Genomic DNA, 18985 nt, shown 5'->3' with positions numbered 1-18985 from the left:
TTTTATCTGTACTATTTTCTGGGCAACACCACAATCCACAACATGCTTCTGGTGATGACTTCTTAAACAGCTAAAAGGGAAAATGGCTTGCTTAGTGCATCTAATTAAAGTAGATCAAGTAATAATAACTCCTGAGTGTGAATACAATCCCAAAAATACCTCAAACTCCTCTGGGTTGGAGAGTTTCCTCTCAAAAGGCCAGCAATTACGGATTAGCCCACATCAGAGGCCGAATTGCTCTAATTAGAACATAACAAAGCCCTCTTACTGCTATAAGCGCCATTCTTTTCACGCTGACATTTTCCTGAGCCTCTTTTTCAGATGCACACAGTGAAAAGGTGAGTAAATATGCAGCACGCACTGTGAATGTTGCATTTATTTATTTATTTATTCATTTACTTTGCAATGTTTGCAACATTACAGACACTCTGAGAATTCCTGCTGTCAGATTTGCTACATTCAGCTGTCAGTTTGGCCTACAGGAGGAAGTGCTGGGAGCTGGGTTTTTACATTCATGAGGGAAGGTCACTTCTTTTCTTCTCTGTTGCAGTTTCCTACATTCGTCGATAGATGGCATCACATCCTTTAAAACCTAAAGATGTGTTATTTCTGTTTATGTGATTATCTACTTCGAAATTATAGCAGCAAATATAAGGAGCAGAAAAACTTGCTACTTTCTATAACGCTGAATAATTTGTGTGAGCACAAAATCATCACCTCACACGCTCTGGGAGCATTTTTTATTATTATTTCAATTTAGTTTAAGACTAATTGCCAATATGTTTGACCAGTGACCTGAAAACCCAAACCTCTGTGGGCTTTTATATATTTAGGGCTGCTTAACCGCCTTTTTTAAATGTACCTTTTAAATCTAAAATTAAATGTCTAGTTTGTAAAAGACATTTCTGTTTAACCGCAAAAAAAGTATTTATTATCTTTGTCTCAGGTATTTCTGGTTTATTATTATTATTACTTATTTCCTGATTCTTAATGTTTACAACAGAGTCTTAACCTTAATTAAATATGACGTGATGATAAAAAAAAAACAAACAAATATTTTCAAATAAGAAAACAGGAATGGGGCGAAAGATGCCAATATCCTGGTATTTGTGGTAACTGTAGAAGTGTGAGAATTTGATCCCAGATTCTGTAACTTAGAAATAAAATTGTGTTACTGTCTGAAAAAAGTTGACTAAGACTAAACTCAGAGCTAAAAGTAGATGGAAAGAACAATATTTCAGTTAACTAAATTACAAGCTAGACTTTTGTAAAAATAAATAAATAAATAAATAATAAATACAACAAATAATAATCATTAATAAATAAATGTAAAATTATGCATGTCTCAGCACAAATACTGCAAAAGTAACGCAGTATTATTTTCATAGAATTTCCCCCTCCCTCTCTAGGTGAATACAACAAACCTGAAAAACAGCTGAGAAAAACTCAGAGACTTTCCTTTTATTAGTCTCACACAATGTTGTAAGAAATTTATTGAGCTGTATTTCCTTTTCTTTGGTGTAGTTTACGTCATATGTGCTGAAATATGCTTTTTTTTTTGTTAGTGTGTGGTTACTGATACTTTTGCCTGTTGCACATAGCGTAGTTGCAGTAGAAGCTGGTTTTTCGACCCTTAATGACAGCTCATGCTTTCACAGCCAATGAGTGTAAGTCTGACTTTGGAAAGATGTCTGCCCCGATAGTAACCACTAGGGGGAGGAAAAGACTAATTGTCGGCATGATGTCGCCTTTCGATAAAAGATTGACAGGATCAATAAACCAATGCCCTGCCCCGGACTGCACTAACTATCCAATCAGGATGCTCCAGGGCGGACACCATTGGTCAGACGATGGATTCAGTCGGACTGTTAATTAGATTTGATACGTGAGGGAGGATTGGAGTATTTTCGTCGATTAAATGTAAGTTTTCCTGCTGTAAATTTAAGAGCTAAGACTGTCTTTCCGTTTATTACGAAACTGAAATACAACGGGGGGTTTCTGGGATAATTTTTTTTTATCTTATTTAGTTTTTTAGTAGTTGACAGCTGTGCACTTGTTTTAAACACGTGTTTAAGCTAGCTAGCAGCTATTAGCTTTGGGGGTTTTGGGGGGTTTTTTTACACAATAATATTGTAGGAACGCGTAGGTAAATGTTTATATTATGACTCTCAAAAAACAATTACACAGTTCAAGCCACTGCCAGCTAAGTTTGGTAGCAAATGAGTAGGCAGATGATATAATATAATATAAGCGCCTGTGCTGCTTTTGAAAGCTAGCACGTGAAATGAGGCGCCATTATTTTTGGCTCGATAAATTTAGCACACACCCAAAATAAATTATATTAAAGGTGTCGTTACACATGGTGAGTTGAACATTGTCAGCGTTGTCTATCTCTAAAAACGATGTCCACGGGCAGAACAAGTACACGTGCAGGAGGCAAATATCACGCGCCTGTAGTTTCTGATAGTGTGGGGATTTCTAAATAAAGCTATGGTGGACGTTGGTGTTAAAACTAACTCTACTTGCAACAGCGCTGCACGTTGCAAAGCGTATGAAGTACAGTATTGTATGAAGGTGTTTGTGCCATTAAGCATTATTTATCACTGAAATCTCTCTGTAGTATGGGTAGCGGGAAATCCGATAGATCATTGTATTTTCTATGGCGACATCAATTACCTATTTTTCATTAAATACATTAAAATACTTTAAACAAGAGTGTTGCAAAGTTCCCTGACTCTCAGAGAGATTGAAAATAATTGCTGTCTGTCAGTGTGAAGAGTCTTTGTCAATGAGATATAAACTGTGGCTACGTCCACACGTACACGGGTATTTTTGAAAACGGAGATTTTCCGTTTTCGTTTTAAAAAATAATCCTGTCCACACGTAAACGCAGACATGAAGGAAAACTCTGCTAGGAACATGCCAAAGCAACAGGTGGCGATATATTCCTAACCGTGTAGAAATGTTGGCCAATCAGAAGTCTAGAAGCCTCGGTGGGAAATAGTAAACAAAGATGGGGCATAGAAGCAGAACCGAGTTGTATGTGTGGAGGGACAGTAACTGTGTGTGTATATGTAAGCATTTAAACACTGCACAGAGTACAATTAACAGTATTGTAGAAATTCATTTCACCGAAACAATAACGTGGCGCACAGTGTGACGTCAAAAAAGGCGCACACCTTTGACGCTGCGTTTTCTCAGTTTTCCTCGTCCACACGTAAATGCGAAAACTGAGTTTTCGAAAATATCCACCCTGGCAGGCGTTTTTAAAAATCTCCGTTTTCAGTGACCGAAAACGCCGTTTACGTGTGGACGAAAGGTGCAAACGCATAGAAAAATCTGCGTTTTCAAAAATACCCGGGTACGTGTGGACGTAGCCTGTGAGAGAACGCTGCTTAACTGGCTGCCACTTGTATTCCAGTCATTTTGAGCAGAAGATTGCTAACTGCAAATGTAATAGCTAAATGTAAATTTCTGTGTATGCAGACAGTAACGGATATGTGATTTTCAACCGTTGTCACAGTTATTTGCTGTATTTTCAAAAATGTATTACATGTCATTGCCAACTTGACCCCATTCAGTCGCAGTGGGAAAGCAGACTGACAACAGTGACGGTACTGATTTGCATAATAATTTCATTTTGCAGCAGGAAAAAAAAACCTGGAATAACGGGATCATTTGAATTAAACAGACACTCACAAAGTTTAACTGAAGTGCTATTTCAGTATTAAGGATAGTTGAAGTGTATTTAAATCTGGCCATGCCTTTCCTTTATTGCTGTGTGATTGAAATGTGCTACAAACTTTATTATTTGGCTTTTTTCCTCTGCTGTTAACAGCTGATAGTGGTAAAAGTTGATCAGATGGATCCAGACAAGGCTCCTGATCTCCCTGTGAGGATGGGTGCCCATTGGCTGGGACAAGGAAGAGGACTACAGCTTGGGGAGTCTGCTGTAGGACGTAGTAGAGGGCTGCTGCTCTCTACAGAAGAACCTGCTGTAGGACGAGGCAGGGCTTTCCCTACTTTTAGTGATAACTCACTGGGACTAAGTGGAGCTCTCCCCATTACTGAACCTGTGGTAGGAAGAGGTAGAGCGCTGTTGGCGCAACAGGATATAGTAGTTGGCCGAGCCAGAGGGCTGCTCGTCCCAGCAGTTGAATCAAAGGTAGGAGTGGCGAGAAGTGCAGGCGTACCTAGACTGGAGCCACAGGAAGGACCCACACCTCCAAGTGAAACAATGATGCCAGCTCTAATGGGAGAAAGCCCTACTTTGACAAAAGAAGAGGTGCGAACCAGAAATGCAATACATTATGTTTTAATTTTGATGGTAAAATTGCCACACAGAGTTGCACAGGTTTGCTTTCTTCTGACAGATTGGCAAGCCACCCCATGTTAAAGGATCAACACTGGTCTCAATGTTTAGAGGAATGGGCATTGAACCATCAGCGACTTCACTGGGAAGAGGAGCAGCACCACTGGGTCTGTATTTATTCTAAGAAATCATGAGATACTGAAAACAAACAGTCTCTGTGCCCCTAAGCACAACACATTGTGTGTTCAGGGGCATAGAGACTGCTCAAAACTTTAAGTCACAGAGTGGCGTGATCTGGGTTCATTTGGTGTTTATGTATATGATGAAGAATCATATGGATTCATGTTACATTTTGTTGCAGGGATGGGAGCAGCTGGGGATGTGGGAGAGATGAAACTGCGAGATGCCCCACCAGGTGTCATCAGTACACCACAGAGTATCGGCCCATCTGGAGAAATGATGGGCAGAGGCGGCAGGTAAGCAGCACGGGAGTGACACTGTGTTGTGTTTCGACTAACAGGGTTTCTGAGATATTTTCATTCAGCCTGATGTAGTTTATGAAACCTGCAGTAGACTAAATGAGAGCCTGCTTTGTGCGTGCTGCTGCAGTTTCTGTGCTCGCTGCTGAATCCTGCTCGCTTGAATCAACTGACTTTTGACTGTTTGAAGAGGGGTCCTAATGTGATTGGTCACTTTTGATGGACAGTTTCTTTTACTTAAATCGAGTTATACTGTGGCAGCAACGTAGGCGCTGTTTTAAACCATATTTGTTAATTAATTCTGCAGAGTTAATTATCAACAGTTGCTGTTTCCTGTGTAGCAGTGGAAATACTGACAGCTGTCACTAAATTACCTTACTGATGAAGAAATCTTTAAAACCAGAGCGTTCTGAAGCTTCTTCACTACTGTCCCATATTGTTGTACAATATTCCATACCGTTATTGAAAAATTAAAAACAAAAAACCTAACTCATGAGAATCAGGAAAGGAAGTGTACATTTATCACCAAAATACAGACGTTTAAATCTGCCAATTAAAAGTTGCTTAGTCTGCAGCAAACATGTAACTGCACATACCCTACATTTAAAGCTGTAATCATATTTAGCAGAATTAGATTTATATATGAAATATAAGTTAACTCATAAATTGTGGTGTGATTTTTAGCTACAGTGAATTGGTAGCTTTAATGACTTTGTGAAGCGTACACTTTAATAACTCATCAGTTCTATAGAGTTTTAAATATACCTTAATGGATAACATTTGTACTTTTATGTCAGTAAAAGTTCATTTTTACAGAATGTACATATACTGTAGTATTATTACTTTTATATATGTGTAGGATTTAGGGATAGGCACTTCTTCCACAACTGTAAAAAGCTGATAATCACATTTGATCAAATCATTTGTTCACTGAAACAGTAAAAAATAACTTTACTAATAATCAAAGATCGAAGTACCTCCCAGGAACAGCTCTTTAACATTGTTCTTGCTTTATGAACACTATTAAATCCTTCGTCAAAAGCCAGGATTCAGCTGTGAGCACAGAGAGCCACGCGCAAGAGTGTGAAACTGCAGCAATGCCTGCAAATCAGACTCTCACGCTTGTGTGGCTGCAGAGTTTTACACACGCAGGTTGTTGAATTTATGCGCACGGAATTTAATTCCACATATAGCAATGAGAGAGCAGGGGGGAAATTAAATTATTTGCTGGATTATGTTTTTTGTCGCACCTAACTTTTGACAATTAAAAAGAAAATCCATATATAATACCTAATGGCCATTAAGTTAAATCATTGTACAGAGGTTAAGCACAAAGTACATGTTCTAACTTTTGTGAAGGTATGACTTAATCCAGGTAGGGATGGAAAAAGTAGTGCCAATGCCAAATTACACTTACTTACTTTTATCTGCATTGAACAACCATTATTTGACTCTTCCTACTGTGGATTTTGCCTTTTTCAGTTTCCTTGGCCAAGGTTTGTCCCCTCAGAAAATGGTGGGCCTCGGAAGAGCAGCTATGCCTCAGCTTGGAGTTGGCAGAGGCCGTGCTTTGCTTCCTTCATTTCCTGCAGGTCAAGACGTGTCTGTTTCCCCAGTGTCTGAGCCACAAACAGAATACTCTGAGCCCTCTCTGACAGGTAATGAAATTTTAAAGGGATTGAAAACTGAGAGTTTACCACCTTAATTTTTTTTTAATCCTCTTTTTAAAAGAAAAAAAAAAAGCATGATGGGGATTCCTGTGCAGGAATTCTAGATTTTAGATTTGAAAACTGTCTTGAATACTTGAGTCTAGAGAAGAATGTGATTTTGAAAGGGAAGAAATGTGTAGGAACCCCAAGTAAACTGTTATGTGCGTCTTCTTTTGCATGTGTCTAATACAATCTTAATTGTGGGGTTTTTTTGTTTTTTTTTTTATTTAATTAATTTATGGGGGGGAAAAAACCATGCATTTTGTGTAATGACATGCGTAATACTGTAAAGGAACGGTGTCCCCTGTGCACACCACTCAAGAAGCCACCGACCTTTCCACTGCTCCAGCTGCAAAGAGTGAGCTGACAATGGAGGCAGTTCGGTGAGTGTGTTTTTCTCTATTTCCTTTACCTTAGCAAGTCGTAACGAACCAACATGAGGTGTGTTGTGGTTTGGGGGCTTTTTAACGGTCAGAGAGAGTGTTCTGGTGTTAGCTGTTCATTCTAAAACATCATTAGCTCTGACTTATCCATGTCTTCTGACATTCTCATTGTCTCTTATGAGCACATAATGGTGTATTTTATTAAGGGTCATCTAGCTCAGAGTGTGGTATTAGTTCCGTGTTGATCAAATCTAACATTTTGCAGGGCAGAGCTTTTATTCAGGTCAGTAACTGATCATTTGTTTTACTTGTCATAAACTGATCTTTTTGTCCGTGTATGTTCTCCACTCGTCAGTGAGCCACTAAATAAGGCTGGAACCAAAGGAGCTCCTATAAATATTGGGTCAAACCACATCCCAATTCAATGCAAGAATGAAGCGGTGTATCAGTACCATGTTACATTTACGTAAGTATCATTTAACATTGAAGACCACTTGTTGCATACAAGGAAACAAAGTTTATGTCTAAAAACTGGAGGAAATGTTGGAAAGCTTTAATCATAGTTTCATGTAATACAGGGATTGGTTCTAATACAATGTTGGCACCGGTAGGTGGGTCACTGCCTACACAGACGGGCAGTAGACAGTTTTTTACAAAAATGCTCTGTTTTGTTCACTATAAAGATGGTTTACCTGCATACAGTCAAAGCTGCCTCATACATACAGTAGAATTAAAATTACAGGAGCAAAAGATCATAAATACTTGATTTTCAGTGTATTGTTATTCTTGACATACAAAAAGTGCATTGTTTCCAGTTCAACATCCAGCCTAAAGTTTCCTGTCTGAACAAACTAACTGAAAATTACACTAAAGTGATATTTGGACTAAATCTCTGTCCATGGTCCTTAACAGATTTTAGTCTAGTACTTTCCAGAGAGCCCCTGTTACCAACAATGCTTCCCATGTCTATAAAATTATGCAGGTATTTTGGGAAAATCTTAATGTTTACGTTTGCCAGACAACAATGAAAATGTAGAATCAGCTGAAATTACACTGAAGAACCACAGAGAAATTTGAAATTTGTTCATTCAGTATCGTTACCCATGTTAATATCTAATGTGTATTTTGTGATGTGAATTTCTTACCCAGTCCTAATGTTGAATCAATGACGATGCGTTTTGGCATGATGAAAGACCACCGTCCAACCACAGGTGAAGTTGTGGCATTTGACGGTTCAATACTGTACCTTCCTGTTAAACTGAAAGACGTGAGTATCACAGTTGTTACAGTCACCGTGCTAAATTTAAAACCTAATACACTCTTTTTAAAAATAAAATATATATATATATACGATTTTTGCACAGGTGGTTGTTCTCAAGAGTTTGAGACGGACCGATAATCAGGAAATACAAATCAAAATTCAAATGACGAAGATTTTACCACCAAGCTCAGATCTGTGCATTCCCTTCTACAATGTGGTGCTCAGGAGGTATTTCTTATGTCAGAGACACAATATATCCTTTCTATTTTGCACAATAAGCCAAACTGCTGTTAAGAGTTTTTTGTGTTCATTTAGTCCTAACCAGCAATGATTGTTTTCCACCTTGTGCCTTCTCCATTATAAAGGAAGTTTAAATTACAGGATATGACACAGTGTTCATCTCGTTTTTTCAAGGGTGATGAAAATCATTGGACTAAAGGTGGTAGGCAGAAACCATTATGATCCAGAAAGCGCAGTCATTCTTGGAAAACACCGGTATGACGTGAGCTTTGTTGTAGCATCAAAGGATCCCTGCTAAAGTCAGGCAGCGCAGTTTCATTCACTAGTCTATCTGTTTTTCTAGACTCCAGGTTTGGCCAGGCTACTCAACTGGTATCAAGCGCACAGATGGAGGGCTGTACCTGTGTATTGATGTCTCTCACAAAGTCTTGCGGAATGACTCTGTGCTGGATGTCATGTGAGTTTACACAAAAAAAAAGCATCAGCATACAAACATGCTTGAGCTGCTGCATATAGATTTATGTCTGTGAATGTATCTCCAGCCACAGATGATGTTGCAACATTTCTTAATGGCCTTTAGTGATTATCGAGCATTATTAACTTTGACCAAGCTTTCCCTGTTAGGCTTGAGCATAACAGTCTAATAAAGGTGCCGTTCCATAGTGTGAAAAAAGAAAAATATGTACTTGTGTTGGGCTGTCTGCCAGGAACACATTGTACCAACAGAGCAAGGAAAACTTTCAAGATGAATGCACCAAAGAACTCATCGGCAGCATTGTCATCACCCGCTACAACAACCGCACCTACCGCATCGATGCCATTGAGTGGAACAAATCACCCAAAGACACCTTCACTTTGATGGATGGCACTGTAACTACCTTTGTGGACTATTACAGGTTAGACTGCTTTTTCCTGCACAGCAAAACTACAGCAAACTGTTTTTTTGTGTGTTTGTGCAGTGAAATATCAGCAGTTCGGTCTTCATACCAACCCAACAATGAAAAGATCAGTTGGTTTTCTCCAGTGCTCGTGTGATCGCATTGCATGTTTGTTGTTTGTTTTTTGTTTAACAGCAAAAACTATGGCATTACAATCAAAGAGATGGACCAGCCTTTACTCCTGCATCGGCCAAAGGAGAGGTCCAGACAAGGCGGGAAGGTAAAAATTCTTCAGCATCAGTTGGCTCATATCATTTTTAATTTTTTTTAATTAAATTTTCTTCTGTTATTTTAATTATCACAGCATATGTATATGTCTGTATGAACTTTGCACAAACAGTTAACACCTATTTTTTTTTTTTTTTTTTTTTTTTTTTTTTTTTTTTTTTTTTTAGTTTTATTTAACAGTTCAGTGCAACAACACAGTTTGTGTCCCTGGGAGATATTGTTAAAGTCGGTACTGAACATGGAATGAAGATTTCCACATGCCTAACGCTAGTATTAATAAAAGCTCAAGACACACAGACAGATGTTTATGCGGGCTCGATAAAGTAGATCAGTCATCTGACATGTTTTTCTAAAAATGCCACTTCACATTCATGTTCACGTTGATTTAATTTATGTTTGTCCAAATAGTTACCAGAGGTTAGTAGGGTTGGGTGATTGGATGAATATATTGACTATCGATGATAGGCTGAGCCCATCGGCGATCATTTTTACAAGGGCGATTTATTTATTTATTTGCCCATGAGTAAGTTTGCTAATAATGATGGAGCTAACATAAGCAGTCAACAGAAAAAAAAAATAGTGTCTCTTTCATCTACGAGCAAATGCACCCTCCTCAGAGTGCGCCCAAATGGTTGTTGATGGAGCTGCAGAAGCTGGTGATAGCCCAGCATATTCAGCTGGATGGTGGACACGTACATGCTCATGCAAGTTAGTCGTGTTTGAGTACTTTGCTCGCACTATACGTCTGCATAACTGGCACACTGCTTTGGTTACATCCTTAGGTTTACCTCTTTCATCCCAAATTGGCGACTATATTTTTTTTAGTGCTGTCAGCATTAACGCGCCGTCATCATGACTAATGCGATTAACAATTAACCCATCTGGAGCGCAGACTGAGTCAAAATCCCTGAAATGTCTCTTTAAACACATTTCGGGCAGTTTGTCCAAAGTTTGTTCATTCTGCGCTCCAGATGGGTTGAGCACGTTAAAAATTTTAATCACGTTAATCATGATGACCGCGTTAACGCTGACAGCCCTAATGGGTTTTTTTGGAAATTAGTTCGTCCATGTTTGGACGACTTCTGTGTTGTAAATGCGCAAATCAGTCCGTGCATGATTACATTGCTCCACCCATCAAAAAGCCTGCGCATGTGTGAATAATATCGCCCATTGTCGATTATTTGACTGACAATTGTTTGTTGGAAAATTTTTACATATCGCCCAACCCTAGAGGTTAGTCAACCTGGATGACTGGTTATCATGTAAGACTCAACATCTGTGTGACATGGGATGAAGCTAACTAAGTGAAAACCAATAAAAATATAAATAAAAACTTTATCTTAATACATGCATGTCAAGCAGAGTTGTACACAGCTGTATGCACTCTTTGCTTTGTTGTACCGAAGATGTAAAAAACTTAGTTGAAAAGATTTTATAACGACTAATTATTCATTTGTGCAGCAAATCATCACTGGTGAGATCCTTTTAGTCCCAGAGCTTTCCTTCATGACAGGAATTCCTGAGAAAATGAGGAAGGACTTCAGAGCTATGAAAGTAAGTTTAATGTGTCAGTATACTTTCCTTACACTTAGGAGCTGCCCATCTAACTTACTGTTAGTCTTAATACACAATGTGTATGTTGGTTGAAAACAGAACACATAGCATTTTAAAAATCTGTTATCTTAAGAGTGTTCAATATTAAAATGTTCAAATTTTGCTAGTTTAAACTTTAAGTGTAAACACTTAATTTCTACACAGCAGAGAACGAGACTGACAATTTCAAACATTGACAACGACACGGTAGTGCAGTGCTTTGCTAACATAACTGTCAGAACAAAGGTGTTTTATGATTATTGTCAGTAATGGAAATTTCCAAGAACAAATTCTGGTCTGAAAACCTTCATGAAAGTAATTGGTAATGAATAAAATAACTTGTGGAAACCTGACTGCTCAAAGAGAATATTGCTCTTTTTAACATGTTCTAGGACTTGACTATGCACATTAACGTGAGTGGTGAGCAGCATACTCACTCGATAAAGCAACTTCTGAAGAACATCAACACCAATCCTGAAAGTCTGAATGAGCTTGGTGGTTGGGGACTGGAGATTGGCACAGAAATCTTGATGGTAGGAATTTTGTCACTTTTGAAAACTCCTTCATTCAAAGCAGTGATGCAGAGTGCCCGTGGGCTATTTTCTCCTCAAGAGTTGTCTGAGAAATGCACAGTTAAACCAGTGGCATGCTACAGCCTTTCAGTATGTCGGTACTAAATTCTGACTGACTTGAGGCCATGTTCCATTTCTTTGGTTAGTAAACATAATGCATACAAAAACAGTTCTTTTTGAAGTGGAAATAAGAGCTTGTCCTTTTGTTTTCCTTCCTTGTTTGCCCTTTTTCTCTATTTTTCCCAATATAGTATGAATATTTTTCTCTTTTGCAGATCAAAGGTAGAACTCTTCCCTTTGAAACCATCTGCCTGCAGTCTTCATCCTTTGCCACTGGTGCTGATGTGTCTTGGTCCAGAGAGGTTGTGAGGGATGCTTCAATCAGCTCTGTAAGTGTTATGAATGCTTATCTGTAGAGCCCTATATAAATGTGCTGTTTCATATCCCAGATCTTGTCTGGTGGTTACCAGAGATGTTTAGTCAGCTAAACAATTAAACAACTGTAAACCATTAATGTTTAAGCATAATGATATGTAACTGTTGGGTGAAACTTTATTAGTTCTCCTCCTCTTTGTGATGAAAATTTGGAAATAAAAAAGCTACATTCAGTTGGGAACTGAATTTGAAACATTGGAAATCATGAGGGAGTCATTTTGTTATCACTGTGTTTTTAAAATATGACATGAAAATGTCCCTTAGAATGTAAACTAAAAAGAATGCAGACTGAGGATACGGCGATGTTTTATCTGTAGTTCTGCCTGCTTGTTTTAAGTGTGCTTGCTAAGAGTTGCGTACCCACATAATGTGATAAGGCTAAGGATGCCTTATGAACAGTGCAATATTCTTTGTACAGTTAAACAGCGACAGTAGTTTGCTAAAGTTTATGAAGTCCTACTTCTGGTTATCCTTTGTTACTGAATGCACAGCAGACAAGAGAAAGATGGGACTGTTTATACACAGACAGCTGATTGGGGGGAAATGGAGACACTTGGGGAATAAGAAATAGATGAAAAAAATCTAAAGAGACTAAACCTCAAAACAACTGAAAAGTAGTTAAAGAATAAAACAGCATACACACTTACTGACACTTTAGGAAGCAGTGTATTGTGTGAACATGTTACTCTACCATAATACAAATATGGCAGAGTTATACCACTGGTTTCTTTCATTAACCAATCCATATTACTCTTAGATTCCCTTGAAAACCTGGGCCATCTTCTACCCTCAACGCTGTACAGCACAGGCTGAAGAGCTTGTTTCCACCCTTAACAAGGTGGCCACACCTATTGGGGTGCAGATGGGTCGACCCATTTGTGTGGAGCTGAGGGATGATCGGACCGAGACTTATGTCAAGACCATCCACTCACACCTCACGAGTCAGGTATGATGTAGAAAATATTTAGTTTGACGAAATCTTCATAAATCTCATTTCACTGGTTTTTAGTTCACTACAGAAATATTCATTAGAAATAAATGAATGAGAGATATATATATATATACACAGACACACAGACACACACACACAAGCCAATCACATGCCAGCACCTGAGTCCATGGTCATTTTGATCATCTCTGCATACTCAAATGGCCTACTGAAGTTCAAACTGAGCACTAGAATGCGGAAGAAAGGTAACTTAAGGGACTTTGACCATGGTAAAGTTGTTGTTGTTGGCGCCAGACAGACTTGTCTGAATATTTGTGAAACTGTTGATCTATCAGGATTTTCCCACACAACCATCTCAAGTGTTTATAGAGAATGGTCTGAAGAAGAGAAAATATCCAGTGAGCAGCAGTTCTCTGAGTGAATGCCAGAGGAGAATTGTCTGACTGGTTCTAGCTGATAAAAATGCAGAAGTCACTTAAATAACCATTTGTTACAACCAAGCTGTGCAGAAGAGCATTTTTGAATGCACAACATTTTGAACTCTGTAGTAGATGGGCTGCAGCAATCGGAGACCACATTGGGTCCCACTCCTGTCTGCTAAGAATTTGAGCTACAGTTTGCACAGGCTTACCAAAATTGGAAGACAGAAGATTGGAAAAATGTTGCCTGTTATCAGTTTCTGCTGCAACATTGTAATGGTAGGGTCCAAATTTGGCAAAAGCACAGCATGAATCCCTCATGTCTGGTGTCACCTGTTAATAGAGATGGTGGATATTTTCTTTGCACAGTTCGGACTACTTTCCATCTGAGAATCATTTCATTCTCATCCCTTAATGACCATCCTGCACCCATCTTTTGATGACTGCTTCTACCTTAAAACGTTAAAATTTATCAAAGAGAACAATGCCGTGTCTGATGTATCTTTCCTGTATTTTTACCTCTTTGTCATTACCAGTGAATGGTGAGATGTTTGGTGGATGTTGTCTTACATGACTATACTCAAGCTTTTCACTTCTGTGTGCAGCCCAATTTGCAGCTTGTAGTTTGCATCATATTTGGCAACAGAGATGATCTCTACAGTGCCATCAAGAAGCTGTGCTGTGTTAAAAATCCCATCCCATCCCAGGTTTGTGATGTTTGCGCTCTTCTTTCAGCATTAGAGGAAAGGAATGAAATGTTTAGAACTTAACAAATGAATAACCTAGTAATTTTGAAAATATTTTCTTCCAAAAAAGAAAGTTTGTTTCACTCTCACCTATTTGTCATTAGGCCATCAACGTCCGCACAATTTCCCAGCAACAGAAGTTGAAGAGTGTGGCCCAGAAGATACTTCTGCAGATGAACAGCAAGTTAGGAGGAGAGCTGTGGACTGTCAATGTTCCTCTGGTAAGTGTCGTGACGCACAAGATGACAGTAGCTGAACAGCTTCATATTAGAAGTGGAGTAATTTGGATTATTATAATATTTCCTCAGATCAATTAAAAAATTATTTATAACAGAGATATAGTTTTCATTTATACACCCAATACTTGGTTGGGGCTCCTTTACCATGAATCACTACATCAGCGTTGTGGTGTGGCTTGGAGCTCATGGGCCTTATTGAGGCCCAGGTTACTTTGACAGTGGTTTTCAGCTCCTCTCTATTTTTGGATTGGGTGTTTCTCATCATCTTCTTGACAATACCCTATAGATTCTCTGTGAGGTTTCGGTCGTGTCAGCACAAAAGCGAGCCTTTTTTAGCAGTGACCTCCTGTGGCTTAATCTCCTTGTGCAGCATGTCAGTAACATCTGTCAGATCAGCAGTCTTTCCCATGATTGCTGTTGCGTGTACTCTACTAGACCAAGATATACATGGCATTTATACTGTTTGAATTCTCAGTGGGCTTAAAGTTTGGACTCTGGTGAAGTATCCACGTGTGAAAATGATGTCTCGTTCAGGTGACCTCAGTTTTCAGGCACACAATGTTGCTGAATTTGTATCTTACCAGCTGAAGCAACACCAGGTCACAATGCTTTTCTCACGGGGTTGTATGGTGGGCTTTAGTCATAATAATAGCAATATCTTAGATTCATACAATACCTGTTCAAGGGACTCAAGGTGGCTTTACCCAAAAAAGAATCAAAGCCCAAAGGCTTCAGTGAACGAGAGTGATGGGATCACTTCATCTAACGGTCTTCTCACCCTGATGGGCCTATCACTATGAGCAGGTTAAATCTGAGACATGACTTTTGAAAAATTGTTCCAGAGTCCAGTTTTTATGATCCCTGCAAATTGAAACTGAATCAGAACACTGATTTTTAACTGAGGCTTGCAGTTCTTTGGATGATGTTCTGGGTTTTTTGTTTTTGTTTTTTGTGATCCACTGGACAGGTTGTTGATGTGCTTATGGAGTAATTTTTGTAGGCTGGCCTCTCCTGTGAAGGTTCATCACTCTTCCAATTTTTATGTATTTGTATATTGATATATTTACATTCAGCATGTTTAATTAGAGTCCTGAAATATTAGAAATGGCCTTGTAACCCAGTCTGATCGATGTCAACGTCTATGTCATTTGTTCTTGAGTTCCTTTAGATTGTGGCATCATGTGTTGTCTGTGATTGCCCTGCCATATTGATTTTAATTGAGAAGTACCATCGTAACATCATTACAGAGCTGTTTTGGTTTGTGGAAATCAGAATTTTTAACATGGGAACATGATAAACCTGTCTCCCCTGAACAGAAAAACCTGATGGTAGTTGGAGTTGATGTCCACCACGACCCCAGCAAGTCTCATCAGTCAGTTATGGGGTTTGTCGCGAGCGTGAACAGGTAAACTTCGCTTTTTCCCAGTTTTTGTCTAGTGGTTCTTTAGATTTCATATTTTCTCCATAGTTGAATTATTATATATATATTTTTAATGTGGAGCACACAAAAAAAGTGTTAGTGTGCAGAAAACACTGACTTCACATTACTAGACAATGCAAAGCAATGCTGTGACTCACTTTTTTTCAAGCATTTTTGCATCACCTTGACAAATAAAGCTTTTCATGTCTTTGTATATGAGTGCACAAATGAGAAATTATTTGACCTTGAATTGGTGAGATGCACAATGCATGAGTCCTACCAGCAGTGTGTTGTCCCCCTTCCAGCTCATTGACCCGCTGGTACTCCAGAGTAATTTTCCAGACCCCCAATGAGGAACTGATCCGTGGCTTCAGGGTTTGCTTACTGGCTGCACTGCAGAAGTACTATGAGGTACAAATGCATTTCAGAAATGTGTTGTGATTCTGTAAACCACACCTAATTCTCACCTATCAGTGAATGCATTGTCATAAAAATAACAGTTTAGTTTGTTTCTGGGTTTAATGCACTTTTCATTTACTGAATTAAATTTGTATAACTTTACTTTGATTACCCATGTCTAACAGGTAAACCACAACTTGCCAGAAAAGATTGTGGTGTACAGAGATGGTGTCTCAGACGGCCAGCTTAAAATGGTGGAGCAGTACGAGATCCCACAGTTGATCAAGTGCTTTGAGACTTTCCCCAGCTACGAGCCCAAGCTGGTCTTCATCGTGGTACAAAAGCGCATTAGCACAACTCTGTACTCCTGGGCTGCAAACAGCTTTGGCACTCCCCCTCCTGGAACTGTCGTGGATCACACCCTCACTCAGAAAGATTGGTTAGTCCAGGGCGGGCGGATAACAACAAGTGGTCTGATTCCAATTGGAAGGATTGTAGGATGTCAGTTTGTTTCTGAGGCAGCATTTTATAAATGTGAGAAATGATTACAAAATGCATTAATGTAAACACAGTGCTGCTGTTAAAGATGAGAGGCCTGCCTTCTGCTTTGTGTGTGTGTGTTTTGTTGTTTGTTTGTTTTTAGTCTGAGTCCAGCCTTACGGCACAGGTGACCTGCTTTAATAGTCTACACTGGCAGCTCAGTTTAAAGGCGATGTTGCTAATGTGAATCTCGGTGCTGTTCCAGAAGCTGCACTAGTAAACAGCATTTCATGAAAATATCTTGTAAATATACATGAGAGAGAAATGCTAATTTAAACATGTGCACAGCAAAACTGCTACGACAGAATGTACTGGCAGCTGTAGCAGATGTGTACTTTGATGAGGAAATGATTCGATTCAATAAAGTTTCCCAAACTGAAGTGATTGTTTTCCCCATGCTCAGGGTGGACTTCTACCTGATGGCACATCACATTCGTCAGGGCTGCGGACTTCCGACACACTACATCTCTTTATACAACACGGCAAACCTCACACCAGACCATTTGCAAAGGTATGATCCAGTTTCGTTTCCACTAAGCAATATCTGGATTTAATATTTGATAATTACAAGAATTATGAGGTTGCTTTTTTAGGTCATCACTGTAGCTGTAAGAAAAAGAGCCTTTCTCAAACCACTAAAACAGAGTATTGAAACCCTTTGGGGCAGTCTTCCTTCTGTCTAAAGGGGAAAAAACACAAAAGTACTCACAAGCTTACTCCATTTGGTTTGTAAATATATCCTCTCCCATAAGCTGCTTGTTTTTTGTTTTGTTTTTTTACATTTTCTTTAAATATATTACATTTCATGATCATGATCTCCAGTTAGTGTTTCCTGAATACGATTTAACATTAAAGTTGTTAACATAAGCCTTACTGGTATTTACCTCGGGTCTATTGTTTTCCTAAGTATTGCTGTGATTTCTTTTTTGTGTATCTTCCAGACAAATTGTGATTTATTGTGAATGTTTGGTCAGTTCAAAAACACTTTGGTTTCTTGCCAGGTTGACTTTCAAGATGTGCCATTTGTACTGGAACTGGCCCGGCACCATTCGTGTTCCAGCACCCTGCAAATATGCCCACAAACTGGCTTTCCTGTCTGGCCAGTACCTCCACTCAGAGCCGGCCATCCAGCTCTCAGACAGGCTATTCTTCCTTTGAGTTATTCTTTGCCTTGATGCAGACAGCAGTTACCTGTTTTTAATGACAACTCATTTACTTTAATGAGGGATTCATTAATAACCTAGAATATAGTTGCACACATATTATAATTATAATCATCAGTGTTATTTTAAGAGTTTTTTTAATTTCAAGGTCAGTTCAGTTATAAAAAAAAGAAAGAAAAGTGGTTTAGGTTTAGGAAGTTTTACTGGTTTTTGACATTATTCTTTTAGTAATTGCGTTCAATAATGCAGCAGTGTTCTTAATGTTCACACCAATCCAGCTTTCAGCTGTACAGATTTGTAGTTTGTAGTATTTCAAATCTTTAAATAAAACACAAGCCTGTTTTGTGTGGTTCTGTCATTATTATGATCGGTGTTTTATATGAGCCTTCAATGCTTCACTTACAAAACTGTCTGCTGGTAGACATAGGAGCCACACGCCCCCCATCACTCCCACTAGTGCTGGGCGATATGACGATATATATCGTGTGGACGATAGAAAAGTGTCTATCGTGCCATTTGTCTTCTATCGTTTCTAACCCTAATTTTATAAATTATTACATAAAATATATCAACCCTTTACAACCGGTCGGAGCAGGCACACTCCGTTTTGCCTAACTAGTTTTAAATCCCTGTAGAACTGGAACCAGGTAAGGTAAGGTAGCGCAATAATTTTTTTTGCATATGAAACCGTAGGAATTGTACTTACATCTTATTCCATTAGCTTGTCCGAAGTCACGGTTTCCTTCCACATATAGCTCTGCAAAAATTGCATAAAAAGTACTTCCAGCAACAAAAACATAACATTCCAGACTTGCAGCAACAAAAACATAATATTCCAGAAACACGCTTTGCGATCCGATCAGCTGTTCATAACACTTCCTACGTTGGAATATAAGTCAGCGCGAACTATGGCATGTCCGCCATTACCTGTCCGAAACCGGAAGTGACGTCAAATGTAGT

General features: G+C 38.9%; 1 protein-coding gene across 1 annotated transcript; it reads left to right on the top strand.

The window, feature by feature from the left end:
* Window positions 1–1765: 1765 nt before the first annotated feature.
* On the top strand, window positions 1766–18368 carry piwil2 (piwi-like RNA-mediated gene silencing 2). The gene is made up of 24 exons (XM_003445662.4): window positions 1766–1920; window positions 3839–4285; window positions 4374–4479; window positions 4674–4788; window positions 6274–6449; window positions 6793–6883; window positions 7239–7349; window positions 8033–8150; window positions 8248–8372; window positions 8559–8639; window positions 8728–8841; window positions 9092–9280; window positions 9458–9542; window positions 11012–11104; window positions 11536–11676; window positions 11991–12104; window positions 12908–13096; window positions 14124–14225; window positions 14369–14485; window positions 15820–15908; window positions 16229–16334; window positions 16508–16761; window positions 17266–17373; window positions 17864–18368. Exons 2-24 carry the CDS (start codon window positions 3863–3865, stop codon window positions 18018–18020), a joined length of 3204 nt encoding a protein of 1067 aa, XP_003445710.1. The 5' UTR covers window positions 1766–1920; window positions 3839–3862; the 3' UTR covers window positions 18021–18368.
* The last annotated feature ends 617 nt before the right edge of the window (window positions 18369–18985 follow it).

The sequence above is a fragment of the Oreochromis niloticus genome, linkage group LG12 (assembly GCF_001858045.2).
Source record: "Oreochromis niloticus isolate F11D_XX linkage group LG12, O_niloticus_UMD_NMBU, whole genome shotgun sequence".
NCBI classification, from domain to species: domain Eukaryota; kingdom Metazoa; phylum Chordata; class Actinopteri; order Cichliformes; family Cichlidae; genus Oreochromis; species Oreochromis niloticus.
This window is presented reverse-complemented; position numbering and strand designations above follow the sequence as displayed.

Excerpts from the sequence above, each read along its gene's own strand:
- piwil2 (XM_003445662.4), top strand. The coding sequence starts at position 3,863 with ATGGATCCAGACAAGGCTCCTGATCTCCCTGTGAGGATGGGTGCCCAT. Across the intron at positions 4,286-4,373 it reads CTACTTTGACAAAAGAAGAG|ATTGGCAAGCCACCCCATGT; the intron begins GTGCGAACCAGA and ends TTCTTCTGACAG. Across the intron at positions 17,374-17,863 it reads ACACCAGACCATTTGCAAAG|GTTGACTTTCAAGATGTGCC; the intron begins GTATGATCCAGT and ends GTTTCTTGCCAG.